General features: G+C 37.8%; 1 protein-coding gene across 2 annotated transcripts in view; it reads left to right on the forward strand.

Annotated features, from left to right (window-relative positions):
* Mhcl (Myosin heavy chain-like) overlaps nt 1-27570 on the forward strand; it is a 138450-nt gene that overhangs the window by 63507 nt on the left and 47373 nt on the right. For both annotated transcript variants that reach the window (XM_065234855.1, XM_065234856.1), the window contains 2 exons: nt 11943-12077; nt 12261-12488. In XM_065234855.1, coding sequence (XP_065090927.1) covers nt 11943-12077; nt 12261-12488 — 363 coding nt within the window. The remainder of the gene's footprint in view (nt 1-11942; nt 12078-12260; nt 12489-27570) is intronic.

Raw genomic sequence — 27570 nt, forward strand, 5'->3', positions numbered from 1 at the left:
CTTGCCAAATCATGTATTTCTTGTCAAACTTTGAAAGTTTCTGCTTCCTTACTTCCTCCGTAACATCAAACTTGTGCTGGGCGGTGCAGAACAGTAGCCCCGGAAGCTGCCGGAAGTCCACCTTGATGTAAGTCTCATCATTCATGATGAGACAATGAGGCTTCGTCAGCATCTGGGTATAAACTTTCCGGGCCCATGACTTTCCCACCGTATTTTGTCGTTCGTCACGATTTGGAGCCTTCTGCACTTTGTATGTATGCAGTCTCTCCCGGTCCTTGGCTCGCTGAACAAAAGACTTGGACAGATTCAACTTTTGGGCCACATCCCTGACTGAAGCATTGGGATTCCGCTTAAACGCTTTCACGACACGCTTGTGATCCTGATCACTAATAGAACATCAATTCTGGATTAGTACTTGACCAAAAATTAACTTTTAAAAATCACATTGAGGGTATTCAAGCCAAATGTAACAAATATATCAAATGGTTTTCTCTCAGGAACTAAACAGAAAATCCAAACTTTGCCTGACGAATAAACTTCTAATATTTAAACAAGTTTTTAGACCGGCCATGCTTTACGCTGTGCCAATATGGCGCCAATAGGTGCTGTTTAATGCACTGAATATGAAAATGCAAAAAAAAAAATAAATAAAATTGGCCAAAAACAAATTGACCCCTCTTCTCTATTTTGAAACCTGGCTACGTCATTGCTTTAACGGGAAACTTTCCGGACCGATTTTTTTTTTCCTTGAATTGTTTTAAGTCGATCTTGTTTTCCGTGCTGAGCACCAATGCTACCGACGTGCCAGGAAGGCAGCTCCCACACCTGGACCCTACCTATCGACCCATCAACTCATGAACCGGAGACCAACGGCTTTACTTCCCTTTTGAAGGAAGGCGTGATCAGAGATGTTATGCCTCAGAACATCCCGGCGGCGCCGACTGGGATTGAACCCAGGCCTGCTGGGGTGAGAGATAATCACGCTTACCACTACACCACCGGCGCCGCTGTGAAGAAAAAAAACTATGTTATGTGTAAAAACATTTTTTTTCGAAATCATCATGGCAAAAAGTTGCTCATAAAAACCGTAAAAATCGAGCTTCGATGTTGTTTAGAGTGAAATGGAAAAAAAATATTTTAATTTTTTATTTTCTCGAGAATCAAGGAAAAAAATGATTTTCTTAGATTTTGGATATCTTTTTTCAATATATTAAGAAAAATCAAAATGCACCAGAAATTTGCTTTGGCTTATGTTTCGGGGATGCTTAACATACCAATCACAAAAATATCTGTAATTTATCCTACTACAGTGTTAGAAGGCCCAATGGGCAAATCGGGGTCGTTCATATCTAGATAGAGCTGGAATTAGGGTCCAACAGCTTTTGTAAAGAATTACTGCTCTCGATAATTTCTAGGAATTCAAAGCATGCTCACGCAAACCAACATAAACATCGGTTAGGGGAAGACTTGCGTGGGCGAGCCTCAACTTTCTAGAAATAATCGAGAGAAGTCAATGTTTATAAAAGCTGTAACACCCTAATTACAGCTCTATCTAGATATGTTTACGCTATCGTCTCTCTATATATAATTTAGCCTCTCTAGTTTCGAAGATAAATAAAAAAGTGAAAATATATTTATGATCGAATTACTGCTGACGTCATAAATCTTAAAAGCAAAAGAAGTGGCATTTATTTTGGCTCATCTTCTATCATATCTTCGCCCTGCTTTGTTTTGTGTAGTTTTTTTTATGTTGAAGCTGAACGGTGTTGCAAACAGCAAACCATGACGAAATCTGGAGGCATTGATGTCAAAGTCAAATTGAATTGATTAATCATGGCGATAAAGGAACTGGTTGCAAGTACTTCTTCGTGTAGCAAGACTTATGTAATATTCGGGTGATTTTAATCGACTCGCATAAGTCATTATCTAAGAGCCATCACATTTTTATCTATTTGATTGCTGCATGGAAGGGGTATAATTGGTCACCAAAATTACACTGGCGATCAGGCTCAATGTCCCCTCCAGCATGTCAGAATAATAAAATAATAATAATAATAATAATATCCAGAAAGTTATTAAAAATTGTCATGCTGGCTGAAAAAAAGTCTTCGATGAACCAGCCCATGGCTGAAAATCACTTTAATAAAGTTAAAAAAATAACGGGAGTGAAAACTCCTCTCAAAAAATATAAACGTACGTTCACAAGCGCGTACGTACGAGCGTCAAAATCCAGAGAAAAACGTAGAGTGGCCATCTTGCTCCACTTTCCTACAGCAGTTTTATGCCTACAGGTAAAAATATCTATAATAAAGATCATGAGGCAACTTATTTAGGTATTCGTAGCTTTTGAATGTTTTTAGAATATTTTGATTTAATGGCTGAACTTACGTCAAAATATAAACTAAAAAGTAGAAGGGTCTGTGCCTAGGGGCACGAACGGAAGCTTGAAAATCTTTCCCATTGAATTGGTGGTCCTGAAAAGTCCGGTTGTTTTTCAAATGGTGGCCACACCAGTGCAAGTCGATGCCGACCGGATGACGGTGGCCTAGTTATGCTGCCTACTTCGGGAAGCCTTTCCTCCTTTCGATGTGAATGCTTTCGTTGTCGTCTCAGTGATGTCACATATACAGATTTATCTGAAATGATACAGATTATATACAGATTACAGATTTTTTTTAATATAGGGATTTTTCAGTTTTTTTAATAAGTGGAATATATGTTTAACTCTGGATCAGGGCTGGCAAATGTCATTTTCAATGAAAGATCTCACGCGATATTTACAGAGATACTTCTGTCACTATCATCGGATGAGAAAACGATGACAGAGATTTTCTTCAAAATCTCATCTTTTTATTTGTCATGACAGAACGTGACAGTGTTGTGATAATCGTGATTACTAGCTCATTTATTGCTATTAAAATTACTTGCACCGAGAAAATCTTAAAAATTTATTAACTTTACCGATTACATACGGTTGCTTGTTTAAAATCATCTAAATCAGTAAGAAATCTTGATATCAAAACCGCGTAAGAAATATTCTCATGAGTGCTTGATCATTGGAAAATGACAAGAAAGCTAATAATAGGTAGTTTCGTCTCGTGATAGTGAGAGGACCTATGTTCTCCTTGTCACATGACGGCCGTGATATTTACCAGCCCTGCTCTGGATTCTATTTATTAATATCCATAAATAATCCTTTCTTCCTTTTGAATAGGTACGAGCACCAAACCAAATGCCAATTTTTCAATTTTTATTTTATTATCTTCGTTAATTTTACTCAAATGTTCTGATTTCTGATTGATCGTTAGAAGGAATGTAAGTTTCATTCTTATTGTTTAACTAACTATATCACATGGTGACAGGTACTATGCTTATTTTATTTTTTTGAAGCCGTTTTAACAACCCACAAACTGATTGGTTACAGTTTGTGAGTCGAAGAGTTAACTGGATATTTTGACATTGACTAGCGTAATATCAGAAATAAAGAATATTCTATTCAATTCTACTAAACACCTAAATAAAAGTTATGTTTTGTGGCAAAATACTATAAAGTTGGTAAAACATATGAACACGATTGCAAATAGAGAAATACAGATGAAACCATCCCAAAGTTTATCACAAAAAAATACTGAGTACACTTAGGTATATAGGTTCGAGCAACAGCTAGCGAATTCAGTATCCTTTTAATCTGCCGAATGATTAGATAAAGTTGAAATTTGTTTTAATTAGAAGAATTTGAGAAAATGAAACATCGAGACAACTAATAATTCATAAAATTTCAATGCATATTTTTTCATTTTATAAAATTGTTGAGCAAAAAACAAATGACCTGACAAAGATTTTCGTAATCTCGGATATAAAAATTCATGTTTTACGAAAATATGATTGTTTCTTCATGAAGTTTTTTAAGGTTTGTCGCTCATTACTGGGACTTGTTTTTTTTTTTTGTATTTTTAGACTTTTAAAAACGATACAAATCATTTAAAAAAAAATCAAGATTCAGGATTTCGAATTCTTTTAAATAGATTAATTCTTTAGAAAGCAAACTTAAGTTATTCTGCAAGATTCTAAACTATGAACAAACTATTTCTGAACTTCAAATTAACTCAAAGTATATTTACGACGATTAACTGATTTAGGTTAACATCTGACGTCCCTCCTTTTTTACATATTTTGCAGAAAACATACTTTCTAAGCCCCGCAACTGACAGGATTTTCCGCCATTTTATTATGAATGGGGGCGGAGCAGAACGTTTCATTTGTGCAGAATATGGAAAAAAGGATGGACTTTGGATGTTAATATAATTGCATATATAGTAGTACCAGATATGTTTTACGACGGACGATACAGCGCAAATCAAAACACGAAGCGGTGTCATCACTCATCGTCATCATTCAGCTTCGACTACTCCCGGTTGCGATTGTTTTTACCGGCGTTGTCAAATACTTCCTACGTTAAAAAATAGGAAAGTAATAGTTGAAGATGTTAATTTCAAATAACAGACTGTAGTGGTAATTTTTATACGATAGATGGAGTAGATGAAAGCATAGAGTTGATAGTTCCGTTAGAGTACGGCAGTGTGATATTAGAATAGCGAGCTAGAACAACTTTTAAGGAAGGTACAAATCGGTTTTTTTTTTCATCTCTCTTTACCAAACTCCCCCTTTGGAGAGGGATGGTGAGGGGTGTGTCCCCCCCCCCCCGCCACCACTGGCAAAAAGAGATGAAAACTGACCCGCTCAAGTACCAACTGTGTGTTTTGAAACAGTTCTACCTATTTTTACGCACTTCAGTTGTTATTTTTTTTTTTTCGAAAAAAAAAAAGAAAAAAAAACCGATTTGTACCTTCCTTAAAAGTTGTTCTAGCTCGCTATTCTAATATCTATATGCAATCTTCACACTGCCGTACTCTAACGGAACTATCAACTCTATGCTTTCATCTACTCCATCTATCGCCCACGCAAACCAACAACATCATCGGATAGGGGCAACTATCACCTTTCCAAAAGTGGTATTGGTTTGCGTGAGCGTACTTTGGTTCGCGTGTAAAGGGCCTTAGAAAGTTTGTTTACAAATGCTTTTGTGCCGTTATCAAATGTTATGCCTGATATTTTATCACGTTTAGCAATGATTTAGATACGTTGCATTCCAGTGGTAGTGGAATAATTCTTTAGAGAGAGGGAAGGGGTTTTTCCCATGTTTACTTCTATGCTTATTAAGATTATGTTGAACAAGAGCTCCGCATATCATCAATTACTATTAGAGATTTGCATCTTACAGATACCGGTGGTATATTGGAAACTCTTTCGTTCGAAAGCATATTACAAGCACATCATGATGCGCGCTTGGATGTGTGATTGTCTTCTCAAGTGTTGCTGTTGCGTATAAAGTGGTAATGATCGAAGCAAATAAGTAAGAATCAGGCTATCACAATATAATGATGATGACTACGAGGATGATATCGTCCTCTTCCCTCGGTTGACCATCAACGTCTGCGTTGACATCTGTCATGCTGATACCTGTCAGTTATTGAGCCCTGGTGGTAAAGTTGGTGGGGAACTCCCAACAATTTCAATGTGCACTCAACAGATAGCATTGCGATCACATAAGGGTGGTAACTATATGCCTTGTATGAGGAATTGATTAGTGGGATATCTTGTTAATTAGATATCTTTGCTTTCAAGCAAATTTTTTTCTCAAATTTGAAAGTTTTGGTGCGGGGATAAATTAAGGGAAAAACTTCTGTTTTTACTAATGATTGTAGTTTGCTTAAAATTTATTTCCCGGAAAAAGTGATCGTCAAAGTCCATGTCTTTTTCGGGTTATGTTAAGGGTGTAGGGAGAGAGGTTGTTAAGGGGGAGGGGGTTTTACATGCACGTTTTTTCAAGTCTCATTCCTCATTGTGGTGGACACGCCGTGATCCACCTTTGGCAGCTGACTTGGTCCTGCTTGCTGCAGGACCTAGTGCCACGCTATCCGAAGCGGTAATGAGCAGAGGCAGGAGAGCAGCGCTGATTTATATCTGTTCAGGTTCAAGCAGAATGATGTGCAACCAAGTGGTATTCGTTTATGATGACTGGGTTTGGGAAAAAGGCTTATTTCATGAAAACAGCGATAAAATTATCATTTGTACATTTGCAAAAGTTTAATTACAGAAAAATTGGAAAAATATTTATTTCAGCAGGTTCGTAATGTAATATCCTATCGATTGGCGTATTCGGATTTAAATTTCATCTATAAATGACAAAGTTACAAGCGTTCGAAACCTAACACTCCTTCACCACACATATTTTTTGATTTGCACTCCAGTATAGTCGATAAAGACGTAGTTCTACGTCAAAATGAGTTAGTTGTCTTCATCTATGTGATTCCTAATCTTCTATTCGTTGTTCTCTAGTTCCTGACTACTTCAAACTAGGGGAATAGAATTTTTCCAAGGAACACATCTTAGTCCTTGTTACTTTTTATGCCTTGTTGATAGTGACAAGACTCGGCTTTGTCTACCGAGGATGATCTTGAAACAAGGAAAAAAATTAGTTAGTTGTCTTCATCTATGAGTTTCCTAATTTTCTATTCGTTGTTCCCTAGTTTGAAGTGGTCAAGACTAGGGTTCTGATGCATGGTCATTATCGGTGTCATACCTTAATTTTGTTGTTAAGGAATCCAATTTTGACTGACAAAGGGGCGCGCCTTTGGAGGGTGTTTCAACACTCCGAAGGGTATAAATAGTGGGAAATTTCAATTAGAGTCGGATCCTTGCGATAAATGCAAAAGTGGCAACTGTAAAAAAAATCGAATAATACTTGATCATTTCTCAATAGTGAGTATTTCATGAAAACAGTGATAAAATAATAAGTCGCGCATTTTTCAAAAGTTTTAAGATTAAAAATTGGAAAAGTATTTATTTTAGCAGATTCGTTAAGTAATATCCTATCGATTGGCGTATTTGGATTTTAATTTCATCTATAAATGACAAAGTTACAAGCGTTCACAACCTAATACTATTTCACCACACATATTTTTTGATTTGCACCCCAGTATAGTCGACAAAGACGTAGTTCTACGTCAAAAGACAGGTAAAGATTGCTGTAAGGGCAGCCGAGCAGAGCGGTGGCATGTTTTGGCGTGTGATGATTTGAAAAATTAGGTTTTCGCATACATTTGTTACGATATTGTTACCCGGTGATCGGATTTTATTTATATCGGATTAATTCATAATTTGTTTGTTTTTTTTGCAAACGTTTTGTTCCGGAACTGGTACTGCAATAGTGCTTTGTGTGCTGCTCTCACATTCTCTTTTGTGATCCGGTATAACCTTGCTTACGGTTGGTCTATTGTTTGATTCGATGAGCTAGTTTTCAGTCTAAGCGAGTGTGGTGTGTTCGAAGAAGAAAAGATATCGAAAATACATTCGTCCTTGCAGTTTTTGAGCGGGCGGGATTGAAGGTGATATGGAAGAAGTGTTGATCATGTCGTACAGAGGGTGTGCGTGGAAGCTTCTGTCTAGATCGCCATCGGACGCTGATCATGAGCTGATTTGTTTAGTGCGTTCCAGTTAGAGGTTCTTTTATGATTGTTGTTTTCATTGCTGTTGATTCACGTTTATTACGTTTGGTGTGTTGCTCGGATTACGGTAGGGTGCGAGCACAGAACAGAAGGGGAAGTGCAAACAAATCGGTGAATCAAAAAGTGCTCGTTTTTCTGCTCAACGAGCGATGTGATGTGGTAGCGTTCCACATAGGCTTTCTATGTGCACTCACACTATCATAGCATGCTGCCTATCTTAACTGCAGGCCGAAGATGCCTTCTACCGCTAGGTGCGCTAGTGTTCGCAAATGACCAGTGGAGCCACTTTCTGATCTGAAGTTCCACTCCTGTGGTGCGAGCGTTAAAATTTTGTTAGTGTTTAAGCATGATTCGTTTTGGGGGAGACGATGAATGTCGCGATCGCGACCGCGAATCTATTTTCTTGTAGATTAAAGTGATTTTTAGCCTGAGGCTAGTTCATCACTAATCGAGAATGTAGGCTTAGCTTTTACCAATTATATTTTAATGTGACATTAACATCCTCCCAAACACGATCATAAGGGCCATGGTGGAAAAGTGACGGTTGTCATTGCAAGTCGTGTTTGTTTATTTATGAACAGCAGCTCACTTAAGCGTTCGTGAAATATTAAGGCGAATATTATTTGTAAAATACGTAGCCCAAGAGCATTTGTGCCTAGGTTTGTGGCCGACATGGTGTTTTTTTTATATATCTTCTTCTTCTTATTCGCATTTCAAGCATATTAGCTTATTGCGTGCTCTCAACTTAGTGTCCTAAATGCACTTCCACAGTTATTAATTGAGAGCTTTCGATGCCAATACCAATGCATGAATTTGTATATTGTGGGGCAAGCACAATGATACTCTATGCCCAGGGAAGTCGAGAAAATTTTCAACCCGAAAGATTCCCTCGACCGGACCGGGAATCAAACCCGCCGCCTCCGGCTTGGTAATACCGTGCCTTTATTGTTTTTATATATCTTTTTAGGAAATTAGCCAGGTCGTGGCGCAAGGTCGCTGTTGTTCGGTGAATTGAAAGGTGATTTTTTAAACGCAAAAAAGTTCGGTTCAGATTGCTTAAAAGTTGTGCAGTATTAGTTCCGAAATGCTCGATCCTGATCGAAAATTGTATAATAGTCGTATACAATCGCTAGTGAGATAGTATTCGGTTGAAAGTCCCCCAAGGCTCTCAATTGGGACATCTTCTTTTTATTCTGTATGTAAACGACATTTCCTTCATTCTCAAAAAATAAAATTGCTAATCTATGCCGACGACATGAAGCTCTTTTTGGAGATAAGAAATGATGAAAACAACAATATATTCCAAAGTGAATTACACATAAAAAAGCCTATTAGATCTGAACGTAAAAATATGCAACTTAATATCATTTAGCAGAAAAAGAAAACCATCAAACATTTCAATTGCATTAGAAAATCAGAATGTAGAAATTTAATTTTTAATGATTATCTTATACTCCAAACTAACTTACTTAGACCATTACAATACAATAATTCACAGGGCAAATAACATGCTAGGCTTTATCAAACGCTTTTGCTATAACTTTCAGGACCCATACACAATTAAAACACTATATATTGAATCCTGATGAATGTGGGCGTCTTAGTGGAATACCTGTATAATGAGAGAGAGAAGGATTAGTATTTTCCATTTAATTCCACTACTTTATTTGCTTATCCTTGACAAGTGTCAAGGATAAGCAAATAAAGTAGTGGAATTAAATGGAAAATACTAATCCTTCTCTCTCTCATTATACTATATATTGCCTATGTGAGATCAATACTTGAATATTGCAGCATTGCATGGTCTCAATTTTCAATCACGCACGAAGAAAGATTAGAATCAGTACAAAAGCTATTTATATTACATTCATTACATCATTTCAAACATACAAACATTAAAAGAGCGACGTGAATATGCAATGGTTTCGTTTGTAAACGATATCGTTTTGCAGCGCCTTAACTCAGCAGAACTTTTATCAAAATCAAAATTTTATGCACCTACTCGACAACTCAGAAATCGAAATTTATTTGCCATAACCCATCATCGCACAAATTATGCAAAATTTGGGCCATTAAATCGCATGATGGCGTCTTACAGTCGGTACTGCTTGACTTTTCAATGTCTCGTCATAAGCTAAAATAATATTTTAACTCCATACGGAATCATAACTCGTAGTCGTAAGAAGTAAAAATAGAATAGCAGACAATTTGTTTTTTAATATTCTTAAAAAAACAAATTTGTATATGTATTTGTACTAGTCTACATCGGTTGATAAACATAAATAAACCACCCTGCTGTATGGTGGTGAACTGGAAACTGCGTAAAAATGAGTTTTCTCGGTAATATATGACGTATGCATGATGTGGGATATTATTCCATACATTATATCAAAACTACGTCAAATCACTTATCAAAGTTAATCCTGATCCAACGAACCTAACCAATTAACAAAATCTCCCTTCTGTAACCTTTGTGGGGATGCAGAGGTAAACACGGTTCCCAAACCAACAAAGGCTATTTTAATATTCCCCCTTTCCTCCCCCTGATTGAAAGGACGTGGCCAGCGTCGTTATTGATCTTTAAATATGGAGTCACTGAAACTTGGCCCATTCAGTTGATTCTCAATGTGCAATTTCACTGATTCTGATCAATCACGGAGTAGCAATCATTGATATTTATGTGCAGTCTTTCAAAGCTAAGCTAATCCCGTTCGAAAAAGAGAAATAAACTGCAGGTTGTGCTTGACGGAAATTAGATCTTAACCCTAGTCACTTTAACACATTTCAGGTTATTCATGACTTGTCCTAATGTGGGGATGAGATTCGAACTCATGGCCTTTAGCGTGAGTTACATGGATGCTACCACTACCTACGCCGGCCCTGCCTCAATAAATAATTATTTTCTTTTTTCGTTTGTTCATTGGAATTAACAGCTCATAAAAAGAAAAGGCAAAATAATCGAAAAACAAAAGAAAAGACAAAATATTATACCCGCGCTACTTCATAAGGGGAGATTATGAAAAAGCGGAAATTATGCCAAATGACCCAGTTTTTATGTTATGGCCATCTTGCCCAACTTTCCATTAACTTTTCCTCGTAGTGAATATATAGTGAGTGTCAGCACAATAGAACCAGCTAAAACCAAACTGTCACTAAAACCGTTGTATATCTTTTGTTTACCAATTATATGCAATTTGTAGAGCTTTTAGACAAACTAGTGTCCCATACGAAGTTCTACTAAATTTCACACAATTTGAATGACAAACTTCTGAGATTTGGCTGATTATGTAATATGGTTAATCTTTCACTTAACTAGCTATTTCTCAATATATTTATACCAAAAAATAACCATGCACATAATCTGAAAAAATAACGATTATTAATTAACTAAATTATTTATTTTAAATGAATACACCAAAAATTAACCTATGTTTCATTTATTTAGAATTAATTAGATACTCTTTTTTTAATTTTTTAATATGTTCGACGAACATAAAAGTCTGAATGATCTAAACATTTCAATTGTTTCGATTGATGTAGAAAAGAGATACAATGTGTTCAATAAGCCGTCGCTGGTGGTGTAGCCATCGATATTCAATCAATCAGCAGCCAAAGTTTAAGAAATTTTAATTAATATCTTGAAAAATGACAGCTTTATTTGCCACAGCTGTAAATAAAAGGCAAAGTTACGTAATCTGTAAGATATTGCAGGTAAAGCAATATTGAAAATCGCCACCATGACTGATTTACAAGGTGATGTTTTTCTAATTGTGGTATGCTACAAGGTAAGGTGTATGTTTTATTACCAAGGTCCATAATTTGGAAGATACCTATCGGACAAATTTGATGCAATTTCAATTCCAAATACTTGGCACCCTTTGACTTAAACTTCTTGCAGCTCTTGCATACCACCATAAATAATTAAATATTATGGGGCTTTTACGTTGGTGATTTTTTAAATCTATTTTTGACGCCATTTTACACTAATTTAGGCATAGTTTTTACGTTTCAACATTCAATATATAGATTTATATGTATCAAGTTTTATCGTATACAAATTTCTGTAAGTCATGGCTGCAGAGCAGCTCTCAATGTCTTGTGTTCAGTCCTACCGATAAAATGTTACACAACTAAGTCACCAGCCAGTGAGAAAAAGAGCTCTAGTTGGCGATAGTATGATTTAAGATAAAACAAATTATTTATGTCTATGGCAGCCCCATCTAATTAGACAGATATTCTAAATACAGCTGGTAATAACGTTATAAATTTGTATGCAAAACGTGATATCACTCAGTTATTATTTAATTATGAATTATGAATTTATGAGTGTTATTCAGACTGTTTTAATGTCAACTGTAATTCTCCACATTGCAGGTTCTCTTTCGTTCTGGTGTTTTAAACCAATTGGAGGCAAAGCGTGATGAGCTGTTGTCTGACCGCATCACACAACTTCAAGCTTACTGCCGTGGTTATCTGTCTAGGAAACGGCTAGCTCAAAAGCGAATTCAGGTAATCAATTCATTTTCACAATCGGTTTCTGAATTGAATTTTGTTTTTGTAATTTTGAACGATAAAGATACTCTGTTTCATTTCATTACTTCACACTAAAAAGGTTGTTGTTAGGTGTCTGTCTCGCGGTTCACATATATGTAACGGAATTCAATTTTTTCCTTTATCTCTTCCTTCACGCAGGAACTTGCAGTCAGATGTATTCAACGTAATGTGCGAGCATTCCTAAATGTTCGCGAATGGCCCTGGTGGCGACTGTTAGTGAGGGTTACGCCTCTGTTGAATGTGCATCGCACCGAGGAGCAGTTGAAGATCGCTACCAATGAACTGCAAGTTTTAAAGGCAAAACTAGAGAAGGTAGAAAGTGAGCGCAACAACTTGAAGACAGAAAACTCCAAACTAGAATCAAGGGTAAGTTTTTTTATAATCAACACTAAAATACATAAATAGGGTGAGGTTGAACAAATGTTACTTAAGAGCCAATCATTACAAACATGTGATATTAAGTTATTTTCTAACTAATCATAGCAAATCAGCTCATACAAGTATGATATTTGTTTTTTTCCTCTGTTCGGGACCAGTAATTTGATCTATTGTAGTATATCCCGTGTCCTTAGTTTAGTGCATGTCGTATTACTCCATCACTAGTGAGAAATGATGAAGTATTCAATTTTTTACAGTTGTCATTCTTGCATTTATCGCATATCTAATTGAAATTTCCCGCTATTTATACCCTTCGGAGTGTTGGAACTTGTCAGTCAAAATTGGATTCCTTAGCAACAAAATTAAACAATGACACCGATAATGACCATGCATCAGAACCCTAGTGTTAACCACTTCAAACTAGGGAACAACGAATATAAGATTAGGAATCACATAGATGATGACTAACTAACTCATTTTTGCCTTGTTTCAAGATCATCAAATTCTGTTCCCCTAGTTTGAAGTAGTCAAGACTAGGAATCGGTGGTAGATCTTACATCCCGTAATGTACCACGAAAATGTGATCTACCCACGTTACGAGGCATGATATTTCAGGCATAACATTTGATAACGGCACAAAAGCATTTGTAAACAAACTTTCTAAGGTCTTTTACACGCAAACCAAAGTACGCTCACGCAAACCAATACCACTTTCGGAAAGGTAAGGTGATAGTTGTCCCTTTCCGATGAAGTTGTTGGTTTGCGTGAGTATACTTCGGTTCGCGTTTAAAGTGCATTAAAAAGTTTGTTTACAAAAGCTTTTGTGCCGTTATCAAATTTTACGCCTGATTTGTTATTTCTAGAAGTGATTTACAAACCCTAATTTTTACACACGGTAAAAAAATGTGAAACGACCACGATGATAAATAATGTATGTATGATGGATGATAATTGTTTATTTTTTTATATTAATTTATTGGTACAGGCTCAATCGAATAAACTTTACAGAGCCGAGTTATCATTTGCATTATACATGATTAATGTCTTAAATCTAGAGTTAAAGGAATTGAACCGATTACTCGCGGTCGTCTCGAGGTTAGTGGAGATTTACAATTTTTTGGATGGGGAAAGGGAGAAGGAGGTTTGAAATATGATTTATTATACAAATATTTAATTAATCCTAAAACATGAACTTATTTCTATTCATCTTGAAAACAAACATAAAAAAAAACTACACGCACAATACACAACCCAACAAACATTAAATGTTGAATAAGAGCTTATTCTGGCAAATATTTGCTTCTTCAGCTGAAAAACTGCTTATCCAGCTTTTAATCAGCTCAAATTGTTTGTTGGGAAACTAAACACAAAGTTAATCAAACTTACAATCTAAGGTTTGGGAAGGGAATCGCACAGCTCAGATCTGACTCCACGATGCTCAGCACAAGACCAAAGGATGTGATCGGCGTCTTGGTAACCTTGTCCACATTCACAGAGATTGCTGTCTCCCAGCCCAACACGAAACAAGTGAGCGTTTAACGAATTGTGATTGGACATGAGCCGAGACATCAGACGAATGAAGTCTCGACCCACATCCAACCCCTTGAACCAAGGACTCTTCGACACCTTAGGGATGATCGAGAATAGCCATCGTCCCAAACTCCCTTCACTCCATTTATTTTGCCAGCTGGCGAGCGACTGTTGACGATAAATGAAGAAAAATTCATTGTAGGCGATTTGTCGATCGTAAATATCGCCTTGCATAGCGCCCACCTTAGCAAGTGAGTCCGCCTTCTCATTGCCCGGAATCGAGCAATGAGATGGGACCCATGCAAAGGTGATGACAAAAGATCTTAAAGATAAAGCACTCAGAAGCTCTCGTATTTTCATGAGAAAATACGAGGAGTGCTTTACCGGCCTCATGGAGCGAATAGCCTCGACAGAACTGAGACTATCCGTAAAAATAAAATAGTGATCTGGTGCAAGTGAGGCGATCGTTTCTAGCGTATAGTGTATTGCCGCCAATTCAGCAACATATACGGAACAAGGAGCATGAAGCATTCGGGAGACGCTATGAAATTCGTTATAAATACCAAAACCAGCGGACGCCTCTATTAGTGATCCATCTGTGAAGAACGATCTTGCGGAATCAACTTGGCCAAACTTCGCAGCATAAATTGATGGAACGATGATGTTCCTATGATAATTGTCTACCACTAATTCCGATAGCAGTGGGTGCTCCTTATTGTTTGATTTGATCAAGCTTAATAACCTCTGATTGTCTTCAACATGTCACTGTATGAAGGGCCAAAAACGGGTTTGGTGGATCGATAGGTAAATTCACCTATACGCCTCCACGGGATGGTAGAGAATCTCCTTCCAGCCACAATACAATTGGTCAAGAAACGAGCCGTTCAACAGAAGGATACCCCAATAAGTGTGGAGAAGAGCTCGCCCTTTTTCCACGAGATGTTAACAACAGGGAGTTGACAGTTTCACTCTCCCCATCCAAATCGCTTCAATCGGGTGCCCTGATGGTCCATCCCAATCCCAGCATGCCAGCATTGTTTTGTATATGTGAGTAAATAATAAAAATTAAAACATCAGAAGAGATGTCGCTATCTGTGTTGTTTGTTTTTTTCTACGCTTGTGCTCCCGGTACAGAAATTTGTGGCGTGTGATAGTTTTTGATTTCAGTTTGTTTACGCGTTGTATGATTTTGTTAGCGGTCGCTTCGTGTTCGCGTCATGGAGCAATCGACTACATTCGACCAGAGGATTGATCCCCGTAGGGCGGGTCTATGATCGGAGCTACTACACCAAGCGTGAGATAGCTGCTTGCAAGGGATTCAGTTGGACTGATTTGGTGAACTTCACAAAATAAGGTTTCAATATTTAAATTGAGCAGCTCGACTAGTCTGGTGGCTGCGGCAGCTGGAAGAAAACTCAAATAATTTAAATCAATAGATCCAGTCTGAATGAAGGCTGCAAAAAGCGGCTTTTGCTTACTGAGTAGAAGACCGTGGGGGATCCACATTGTAAAGATTCCCTATTTTCAGCTTTTTTACAGGCTGGAGTTGTTGGGCCGTATGAATAAAAAGAGTTTACTTTACTTTCCCGTGCTTTTCTTACGGGAAAAGTAAAGTAAACGCTTTTATTCATACGACCTGTTGTTTGAACCATTTAGTTTATCAATTTAACTTATCTGTATAACAATTATTGACAAGCATTCTTCCAGGTCAATTCAAGAATAGTTTGATGATGATAATTCTTTCTAATATTCACATTACAGTTATGACCCGATCCTGTCAACCTCTCCGCGCATCAGACTGTTATTTTTCAATAATTCCACATAATTGTAATTTCATACCTTCCTCCTTCAAGATGAATGTTTAAGATACACATACTTTGCTAGCTGACAAAATGGGGCCATTGCTGTATAATTATTCTCTTTTTGCAGCCTTTATTCAGACTGGATCTATTGATTTAAATTATTTGAGTTTTCTTCCAGCTCTTTGATGACGGAACATCATTAGATTTATACTGTAATGATTCACTCTTACAGCTTTCACCCTAGTTTTGTCTGTTGATTTGACTCATGCTCTAAGTTTATTTTCAGCATTTCGATGATGGAACGTCTTCAGATTTATATTATAATGGGGCTTATTACGGGTGTCACATCACGGTGAAAAGTTGTCACTTGTCGTCACGGTGAAGTGATTCCCATTTGATTTGTACGGTAATCACGGCTCTTATTCTGAGTATAACTTGCTTATCACCGTGTAGTGACACCCGAAATAAGCCCCAAGGATACACCATTTAGTTTTGGCTTCGGGCAAATCCAAGTATAAAGGGTGATACGGTCAAAATTTGGTCAATATCAACTTGACGTATTTCTTTCAATTTTGCATTTAAAAAACCTGAACACCCCTCATTTTGAAGGTGTGTGTGTGTAGAATGTTGCTCCTATTTTGATTTTGGAATTCACTCTTCAGTTGTCAAAATGCCGTCCAAGCAAGAAGAGCAGCGTATCAAAATTTTGCTCGCGCATCGCGAAAATCCGAGCTACTCGCACGCAAAGTTGGCAAAATCGCTAAAAGTTGCCAAATCAACCGTTACAAATGTAATTAAAGTGTTTGGGGAACGTTTGTCGACAGCCAGGAAGTCTGGATCGGGGGGAAATCGAAAACCGGAAGCCGCTGAGACGACAAAGAGAGTTGCCGGTAGTTTCAAGCGAAACCCTAACCTCTCTCTCCGAGATGCCGCAAATAAGCTGGGTGTATCGTCTACAACCGTGCATCGAGCCAAAAAACGAGCCGGACTATCGACTTACAAGAAGGTAGTGACTCCAAATCGCGATGATAAACAAAATACGACGGCCAAAGCGCGATCCCGGAGGCTGTACACGACGATGCTGACGAAGTTTGACTGCGTGGTAATGGACGACGAAACCTACGTCAAAGCCGACTACAAGCAGCTTCCGGGACAGGAGTTTTATACGGCAAAAGGAAGGGGAAAGGTAGCAGATGTTTTCAAGCACATGAAACTGTCAAAGTTCGCAAAGAAATATCTGGTTTGGCAAGCCATCTGTACCTGTGGCTTGAAAAGCAGCATTTTCATAGCTTCCGGGACTGTCAACCAAGAAATTTACGTGAAAGAGTGTTTGAATAAACGTCTGCTGCCTTTCCTGAAGAAACACGGTTGTTCCGTACTGTTTTGGCCGGATTTGGCATCTTGCCATTACGGTAAAAAGGCCATGGAGTGGTACGCCGCCAACAACGTGCAGGTGGTTCCCAAGGACAAGAACCCTCCCAACACGCCAGAGCTCCGCCCAATTGAGAAATACTGGGCTATTGTCAAGCGGAACCTAAAGAAGACCAAAAAAACTGCTAAGGGCGAGCAGCAGTTCAAGGCAAACTGGCTTTCTGCGGCGAAGAAGGTGGACAAGGTGGCTGTACAAAATCTGATGGCAGGGGTCAACCGTAAGGCCCGGTAATTCGGATTTGGAAAAGCGGAAGCCTAACTGAATATTTTTCCTGAATTGTATACTAATTGAACTTGAAAAAGAAATTTAATTTGATTTTTTAAATAAACGATTTCACCGATTTACACGCGTTTTCCCTTGACCAAATTTTGATCGTATCACCCTTTAATGCATGATAACACTGATTCATTTAAAACCATGGTCGCATCACTTATCAAGGTGAATCCTGATCCAACGAACCCAACTTACTAACAAAATCTCCTTTTCTGTGTCTTTTGTTGGAGTGCAGAGGTAAACACGGCCCACAAACAACAAAGGTCACTCTAATATTCCTTCCCTACTCCCACCTGATTGCAAGGACGTGGCCGGCGCCGTTATTGATCTACAACATATAGAGTCACTGAAAGTTGTACAATGAGAATGGACGGTCACTCCCAGCCCCATTCAGTTGATTCATTGTACAATTTCACTGATTCTGATCAATCACGGAGTAGCAAACATTGATATGTGCAGTCAATCTAAGCTAAGCTAGCTATTGGTTAACGTATATGTATAGTGTTACATATACTACATAGTACTACATATCTTTCATTATTGACTTTAAATCATTTAATATTATTGTAAATTATATTTGATTATATTTTATTCTTAATGTTAGCTATTATGAGTGGCTCCAGGGAAGCATAGTGCCAGCTTGAAAAGAAATCTGAATCGTTCATTATCTGTTTTGTAAAAATCTTGTGATATTGCATCATATGCTGAAAATATATGAATTATCGCGTATTTCTGTTGTTCATTACATACCAGGTGAGGGCTTAATCATGTTTTGCCGTGGAGTGTTTTGGTTTTGAGATGCTCGATAACCTTAGAGGGATCGGTTTTGCTTAATGAGCAGAATATCATGGGTTTAATCCCAAGCTCTCCCGCAACATAACACAACACAAACATATCAAGTATCATTCTAGCTAAAAATATTTATTTGCATAATATAACCTGGAAATTTCAGGGTTACATCTTCCTTATTGGGAGCTGAGGAGACATAGAGCTGCATCATATTGTATGTAAAATAATTATTATTTTCATTGCGGAATACCAGTTTTTTAATCCATATAAATGTATTTTCATTATTACGTATTTTAATGTTCTGATATATTTCATTTCTCCATTACATATGTTTACTATATATATAAATAAATACTGGGTTGGGAGGGAGCATCAGGGTATCATTTGACCTGGAACTGGACGATTGGAGTGGTATGACAACCGGAGTCTAGGAGGGAATAAACACTATCATTTTCTTTATCCTACCGATTCGATTGTGATGGTGTGAATTCTACTCCAACAGTTTCATGGAGATTGACGAGCCCTTCTTAACAAACCATCCTGTAGGAAGCTTAATAAGTATTGCGAATTGCGTTATTCGATCTGTTGGATCGTATCGTTGGAAGGAGATTCTTAAATTCCCGTGGATTTCGCGTAAGTGCCTCTGCTTACGGGTCCACCCCACCGTTTTTGGCCCTTCATACAGCGATATTGTGAATTCAGATCGGTAGCTCAAATTGATCTTGCTATTAAGTGGAGCTGCATACAAGACAAGATCTTCGAAGGGATGGTGGCTACCTTACATACATCAGTAAATAATAAAAATTAAAAATTCAAAACGATCTCATCAACATTTGCTGTTTCTTCTTCAGCCTTCTGTCCAATTTTCGTGCCTATTTGTGAACTCTTTGTCCTTCTCTGCATAACTGCTAGTCGCTACTAGTCTCCCGAAAGTCTCACATGTTATTTCTGATGTGTTTTACGATATTTCGACGTCCATTATCTTTGTATGATGATCTTGAGTTCCTGGTTGCGTCTTATAAAACCGTAACACCAATGCGGAAAATGGACAGTGCCTCCGAGTATTTTCTTAACGAGCATCACTCCATTTTTGTATCGCATGTGCTCCATTTTGGAACACTTCTTACTTTGTTGACTCGATAGTACCGGAAAAGATATAGATATATACATTATTAGCAATGATGTGATATAACCATAACGGGATGGCCGTTCAGAATGGTTCAACGGATGTTGAATGAGGGAACGTTTAAATTTTACACAATTTAAAATATTTCAATGTAACATTAAATTTGTTCACTAACAACTAACACACTTTTCAATATGTTATCTTAATTAATTTCTGGAAGAATTTACTTGTGTTTTATACAATTAGTATCAATGTTCCGTCATATCGTATCTTCGCAAGCGCCACATTTCGTTCAGGATATTTGGAATTACATGTGATGAAATGTGAAACGTACTTTTTAAAGCGAATTGCACATAACAATGTTCATCACTTACGCGCACATGAAATCTGCCTCGACCATCCTGGCAGAACGCGCCTTAACCTTCACTGAACGAAAGGCAGGGACCACGATGATAAATAATGTTGTCAAAAATCATTGCTGCAATATGTGTGTGTGTGTATTCAATCTAACCCCCACTGGCCGGCAGTGGTATTATGGAAGAAATTTGCTTACAACAATCCTTGATGTTATAATTTGAAGCAAGTTTAATCCGGGAGTTAGAAAGCGATAGCTCTACTGCAGATTCAGCAACCCATTTCAGAATGCCTGGTAATTCACGTCCATTCCGAGGTTACTTTCACATACAATAAGCCCCGCATGTAAACACTACCGTTATCATATGAATAATGGTACTGCAAACACACTTCCAGATTTCAAAATGTTTTGAAATCTGGCGCGTATTTAGTAATATATGGAAATATGCATTTATGATTGATTATAAATCAGATGGATCTCACCAAATTCTGCCTCCAAAAAAGGACCGGTTTGTTTACTCGCGGTAATCGAAAAAATCTTCCGCGTTGTTTTTACAACCCAACACGACATTTTGAATCACATTCGAAGTTTTTCATTTGCACCGAATTTTTGCTTGACACCTCATTCGCGTGCATCCTCCGGAAGGCAGAACGCTAGCACCAAGAAAAGAAAAAAAAAATACCCGGTAAAACTCTTCTTGGGAGGGAGGCAAAGCACCAAAAACAAACGAAATGAAAAACCAACCGACGCGACACCATAGCAACACTACTCGAAACAAATTCTTGTCCCAGATTTTTCACGTTAATTACAATATCACTAAAAAAACTTCTTAAGACGTGATGGATCTTAATTTACACTTATCCACACGCGAAAACTAATAGTTGTTTGATTTGGTACAATTAAAAAAATATGCGAAAAACAGATGAAATCTGCGCCAGCGAAAACAAAACCAACCTTCGCGGGCAGAGCCTACTGCGTTCATCTGGAACTCCTCAAAAATCATTGCTGCAATATGCCCCGAAAGCATCGGTCATGTTTCATAGGAATAGAAATATGTGTGTGGATACAATCCATCGCCCAACGGCGCCGGTGGTGTAGTGGTAAGCGTGATTACCTCTCACCCCAGCAGGCCTGGGTTCAATCCCAGTCGGCGCCGCCGGGATGTTCTGAGGCATAACATCTCTGATCACGCCTTCCTTCGGAAGGGAAGTAAAGCCGTTGGTCCCCGGTTCATGAGTTGATGGGTCGATAGGTAGGGTCCAGGTGTGGGAGCTGCCTTCTTGGCACGTCGGTAGCATTGGTGCTCAGCACGGAAAACAAGATCGACGGAAAAAACAAACCAAAAGAAAAAAAAAAAACAATCCAGCGCGCACTGAACCGGCAGTGTTTTTATGGAAAAAAAACTGTCTGCATCTATCCTGTTTCATAGGTGCAAACATTTTTAGCCCTGTTTCTACACGTACATTCTGAGGTCTCCTTCATATACAATAAGCCCCGCATGAACACATCGATGTATCATGCATTCACACTTCCAACTTTTTTATTCTGGCGCGTATTTAGTTGTAACAATTTGAAATTTGTGTGAATAACACATTAAAATGTAAGTAAACTTAGCTGATCTGTTCAACGTCCAACTAAAAAGGCGGCTCCCCATCGCATCTTGTATCCGACGTCTTTTTCTCCTTTTTCTTGTCTTTTTGCGAAGATTCATCTGCTCTGCTTCGATGTATGTTGTTTTTTTTTCTCAATGCTTACTACAAAATAAAAATTGAAAATTATGTTCAAATGTTGAATAACGTTTCCCTCCTTATTTTTGTGACGCTCATAAGTGGATTTCCACCCATATATTCCTAATGTATCAACATATTAGTGATAATTTATTAGCTAGAGAATGGTCTTTAGAAGAGGGTCACACTGAAACAGAGACCCACAGTTCGGTAAATAAAATTACCGTCTTAGATCGGTAATCCTAAAAATTACAGATGTTCCGGTATTTTCTCGCTTTATTGAAACTGAAAACTGTAAATAAAATTACCGAATTTCGGTGATTTCATTTCAATTTAACGAAAACGGTAAACATTTTTACCGGCAGATCTGTAAATCAGCTTCATCACTGACTCCGGTGAAATATTTTACTGAAGTTTCGGTAAACAAAGCGTTCCATTACCGAGTTCGGTAACGGACACAGCGAGAAACGTCAAATCCGCCATATTGTTATTTTCGACCGGCCCAGCGACCGGCTTTGAAAATGTTCGAAGTGGAAACTGATTGTGAACAATCAAAAGTGAAATGATGGAGGCTGTTTTGGACCAGCTGCAACACCAAGATGAGCGGATCGTAGATATTTTGGATACTGGTGAGACGTAAGGTGTAATCAAAATAAGTTGCTTTATTCATATTTGTTTGTTCTAGCCCGAAGATGACTTTCCGCAGGATAGTGGAAGCATCCCACTATTGGTAGTGCGAGGAAATTTCCCTGATAAGATGGGCAGTATGTTTGGGTACCATTGCCATTCGCGTTGGCGACGATCTAGAAACAGTATTTGGTATATTTATTCAATACTTCCCTGTGTTCAGTGTTGCGCCAAATCCTTCAGTCGAGAACTTCTTTTTGTTTATCGGTGGAGCAATTTGTAACATTAACATATTGACCACGACTGGTGCCAAATTCTTGCATGTATTGCAGTAACCGCCAGCGCTACATGTAAGTTTTTGAGTTTTCGTTTTACATAAAACATATCCGTAATAACAAAATAAAATAATGACTAAGGAAAAATGAATTTTATTTTATTTTCAAAATCAAGAAAATTCATCAAAACAAGATTATCGCAATTACAGTTGAGTCGGTAACCTTTAAATAAAATTACAGATCTTTCGGCTCCAAAATTCCAGTTTTCCGGTAAAGTCGATTACAAATAAAGCCTGTTTTTTTCGGTAAATGTTACCGATCGTTCGGTAAATTTGACAGCTAATTTTATTGATTCAATTTACAGATTTTTCGGTAATTTTCTCGATTACCGAAAACATTACCGATCGTTCAGCTGTTGAAAATTCGGTAAAGGAATTCCGAAGTCGGTAATTTTTTCTAAGTGTGAATGGAAAAATGAATTCCATTGGAGTTCTTCTTCTTCTAGGCCTTTATGATTGTGCAAGCCGGTTCTCAACTTAGTGTGCTTGATGCACTTTCACAGTTATTAATTCAGAGCATCTGTATTAAACTTTTACTAACGGAATGTGTACAGTAGAATAACAGTTTTATAAAATCAGACAAATCCGTGAGACCCACTACGATGCGGGAAATGCAAGTAACATGCATGTTAAAATTAAATCACGGAAAAATCCGTTGATTACGTGAGTGCTATCGTCGATCACCCGCGATCGTAGCGAGCGTTATTGCGCTACAATTTTCTAATCGGTCTTCCCTAGCGCAGGGTTCCCAGTGAATTTTCATTTTGAAATTCCCGGTATTTTCCCGGTTTTCCCGGTTTAAATCTTAAAAAATTCCCGCTTGTTAATATTCAACAAAAAAACCAAATTAAACGCATTTTTAAAAGAACGTTCTGAAAGGAATTTACTGAAAGGATAAAAAATGTGATTAAAGAACCCTGGAATTTTTAGTATTATAAGAATTCAAAGCGTTGATTTCAAACAAACATTGAGAAGGATTCCCACACAGTTTTTGAAGCAGAAGTTCTGAGCAGAATTCCAGAACTATTTTGACATGAAATCCTTAGAAATTGTTAGATGAATCTGGGGGGATTTCTGTGGAGAAGAATGCAACTTTTCAATTAAATTGTTAGGTAATTTTATAAGATTTAAAAAGGAGTTGTGAGAAACAAAACTTTGAGGAAAATTCCTACGTGATTCTGATGAGATTTGTATGGGTATCGTGAGGAAAATGACAGATGAATTTTAAGAAGAATACCAAGAGAATTATGATCAGAATTCAACAAGAAACAGAGTTCTTAGTATGTTCTGGCAATAATTTCAACCCTAGTGCGAAAGATTCATCACAGAACTCAAACAAAATTGATTGCAAAAAAATGCTGATAATTAGAAAGAAATTTTTTAAAATACTCCAAGGAATCAAAGTCTCCGGATAGGCTCAAGGGAATTCTAAGAAGGATTAAAATTAAATTCTCAGAAGGGGTTGCAAGGAAATCCAAAAAGAATTCAACGGTAATTATTACGCGAAGTGTTTTCTGGTTTATCTCAGAACAATTTCAAGATAATTCAGAGCAGAATTCCAAGATAATTTTGGAATTCATGTCATGAGAATTTTGAGCAACGAAAAATTAAACCCCCGGAAAAGAATAATTCAGTTTCGGTTTTTACAAATATTTGTTTCCAAAGTCCAGCATCTTCAATATTTTCTTTTAAGGACCATGCAATTTGCAATATTGCTGAGTGATTAAATTCTAAAGATGGGAAACTGAAGAAAATTATGCAGCAAGACATTCATTTGGTAAAGGATCACTCTGTTTTAATGGTTCATTCTGAAGTTCAGGTGTAAAAAATTGTTCCTATGGTATGGTTAATTTATTTTCGCGGTTCTCACACCGAATTCCCGGGTTTTTCCCGGTTTTCTCGGTTACTTTTCAAATTCCCGGATATTTAACGGTATTCCCGGTTTTCCCGGTTTGCTGGCCACCCTGCTAGCGCTTATGGGGGAGTGGCATTACACACGTACGGATAGTCCATGTCCAAGCGGAGTATAGTGTACCCCAGATTTGAGTGTCCAACCGCGTGACACTTTACCGCTACGCTCCTGGTTGGAGTAGATATTGTGCGACTCGGAAATCTGTAGCCAGAACGGAGAAGATAATGACGATTCGATGCAACGGGGGAGCTACTAGCCGACGAAGCTGTTGGTGCGACGCGGAGATGTCCTTTTGCGATAGAGAGTGAGTGGCACCATCGAAATGCACGTGCATAAATAATTGAAGTTGATTGTATTAGGGAAAGTGCCAAAAAAGGAAGAATGAATTGATACAAAGTATTTAAAACTAAAATTTGTTGTTACAAATGATTTTAAAACATACTTCAAATCTCCGCGTACATCGCACGGGTTAGGCAAAAAGTGTGCGTTTGACTTTGTACTGTCGCATTAATGGCCCTTCTCTCATTTCAACTTCTATCCAATTTTCATACTGCTGTACTCTAACGGAACTATCCATCCACCTATCCAAAGACCATTCTCTAACTAATAAATTATCACACTAAAGCTTCATGTTAGATAGCATTTCCAACCAACTCTGAGAAAATACAATGCTATGTAAATTTTTACTGCATAGTACCAACCGGTGAAAACTAACGATTTTAAATTGGCTCACTACTTGAATAGCCTATTGGTCCCAAGTAAATCGATAAACCACAGACAAACAGACATAACGCATTGAATATTTTTCAATATAAAACATCGTCACTAAAACACTACCGCCATCTGTTGAGTATACTGTGATGGGTAGTACGCTGAACAGATGGCGGTAGTGTGTAAACGTCAAACGCAAGGATTATTGACTATGTGCGCCACAGGTGGCGGTACTACCAACTAAAAACATTTAAATTGACCGTTAAATGCGTGTTCGATAAACAAATTGCCAGTGTTATGTCTGTTTGTCTGTGGATTAACGTACCCCATATTAGTCGAAATTCTTGTACTACACTATGTTTTTTTTTTTATTTGCTATGAAAATTTGACACATAAAATGAGGGGTTCGTGGTTTTTCCTATGTTTCGAGGATTAGCTTGGGACCGAAGAGAGTACCAGAGCTGAGCCAAAAAGTTGAGCACGTTTCTTCTGGATATTCTGGTCTTAGAGTTACCTCTATGATAGTACCTTTGACTACATTTCTATACAGAGCTGGAAAAAGGGCCTATCTGCTTTGATCGTTTCTCTTCATCGACTTTCGCTTTCGTTAATAACTCAGCTGCAACAACATTCCCATTGTATTTGACGATTTGGACGATAGATAAGAACCTCCTTTATCATGCTATGTGGAAAAAATAGCACGAAAACTGTTTTCATAGCCGTGGTTATCAAAAGAGAAAGTCGATTAAGATAATCGATCAAAGCTGATAGGCCCTTTTTCCAGCTATGTATAGATTTGTGCTTCTTGTCAAAACACAATGTAGTGTGTGGGTGTTTTAAACCCCCAATATAGTTGTTTCTACTGCACAATTCATTTCCGTGTACGATTGTTTGCATAAAGAAAGTGGCTATTTTAGCTATGGTCCATCCCCCAAGTGTGTTCTTCAACGAGAAACCGTTGCTTAATCTTTCTCTCCGGGTCATTCGGTCGGCGAGTATTGTGTGTGTCTGCCGTGCAGTGTTCGGAAAAACTCAAAAACTCAAATCTCATGCATGAGTTTATGCGCCTATGAGTTTTGCCTTCCAAAATTCAACGTCGCAAAAATCACCGATGAGTTTTCAGGTTCAAAAATTAATTTCTGTATATGTTGCCGCTATTCATTGTTATTACTATTGTTTGTGCATCATGGGTTGGAAAACTAACACAACATGCATAAGCATGCTATCAATTGACTTTTGAGAGGATTTTATAAGTTTAAAGCTAGAGTGATTTTTCGGCGTTGTGAGGAGGAGGCTCAATGAATGAGATTTGAGAATAATTTTCCTAACACTGCTGCCGTGTTTGCTTTGAGATTATGGGCTCAGACATGGAGGAAAATACGAAAATCAAGCCGTTTGACGGTTCCAGGTTCCATAATTGGCGGTTTCGATCCTCGATAACTTCGATTTCTTTGGATTGCCTCGAGCGCGAGGTGGAGGAAATTGTGGAGCTGCAGGAGGCTAAGTTACTATCGTGCAGGGAGTGGCGGACCTACAAGTTGGAATTAATTAATTAATTAGTACGCTTCAACCGTCTTTCATCAAGGAGTGCTTAGCTTCATTGGTTCAACCGGCTTCTCGCTCTTCAATCGATCACTTGCTGAAAGTGTGTTTCCTGCGAAGTGGAATGAGGCTCTAATAACACCAACCCATACATCCGGTAACGTACATGATGTCAAGAATTACAGAGGAGTTCCTTTTCTTAGCCGTTTTCTGAAGGTTTTGAGAGCATGTTGTAAGTTTTTATTCAGCCTGCGATACATCATATTATCACTGCTGATCAGCATGGGTTTGTTAGAAAGCGATTAAGAACTACGAGTCTAATAAGCTACGTTTCAATTGGCGTTGACGGTGACCCTGTAGCTTCTTCATTCCTTTAGTTAACATTAGTAATCCGAAAGCTCCGTGCACGTCGATTGAAAATTGATCAAATTGATCATTGGAATTGAGAAACGACAACGAATGTGATGTGTATGTATGTATGTAAGTAAGTAGCCACCATCCTAGCTTGGGTCTTGCCCTGCATGCGGCTCCACTCAACAGCAAGATCAAATTCCATCATCATTCTGAATTCAACATACTGCTGTATGAAAGGCCAAAAAGGGTTGGACGGGCCCGTAAGCAGAGGCACTTACGCGAAACCCGCGGGAATAAGAGAATCTCCTTCCAACAATATGATCCAACAAAATCAATAACGAAATTCGCAATACATGTTAAGCTTTCCACGGAATGGTTTGTTTAAGAAGAGCGCGTCAAATTCATTGCAACTGTTGGAGTGAAATGTAACTATCTAAAATGACAGTACACATTCCCTCCCGTCCCAGTATTTATTGTAATTTACATTATGAATTTATATATAATCATGTGATATATAATGTATATAAAATATGTAGTAAAATGAAAAATATAATAA

The sequence above is a fragment of the Ochlerotatus camptorhynchus genome, unplaced genomic scaffold (assembly GCF_037179485.1).
Source record: "Ochlerotatus camptorhynchus isolate MF236.1 unplaced genomic scaffold, CSIRO-AGI_Acam_v1.1 ptg000443l, whole genome shotgun sequence".
Taxonomy (NCBI): domain Eukaryota; kingdom Metazoa; phylum Arthropoda; class Insecta; order Diptera; family Culicidae; genus Ochlerotatus; species Ochlerotatus camptorhynchus.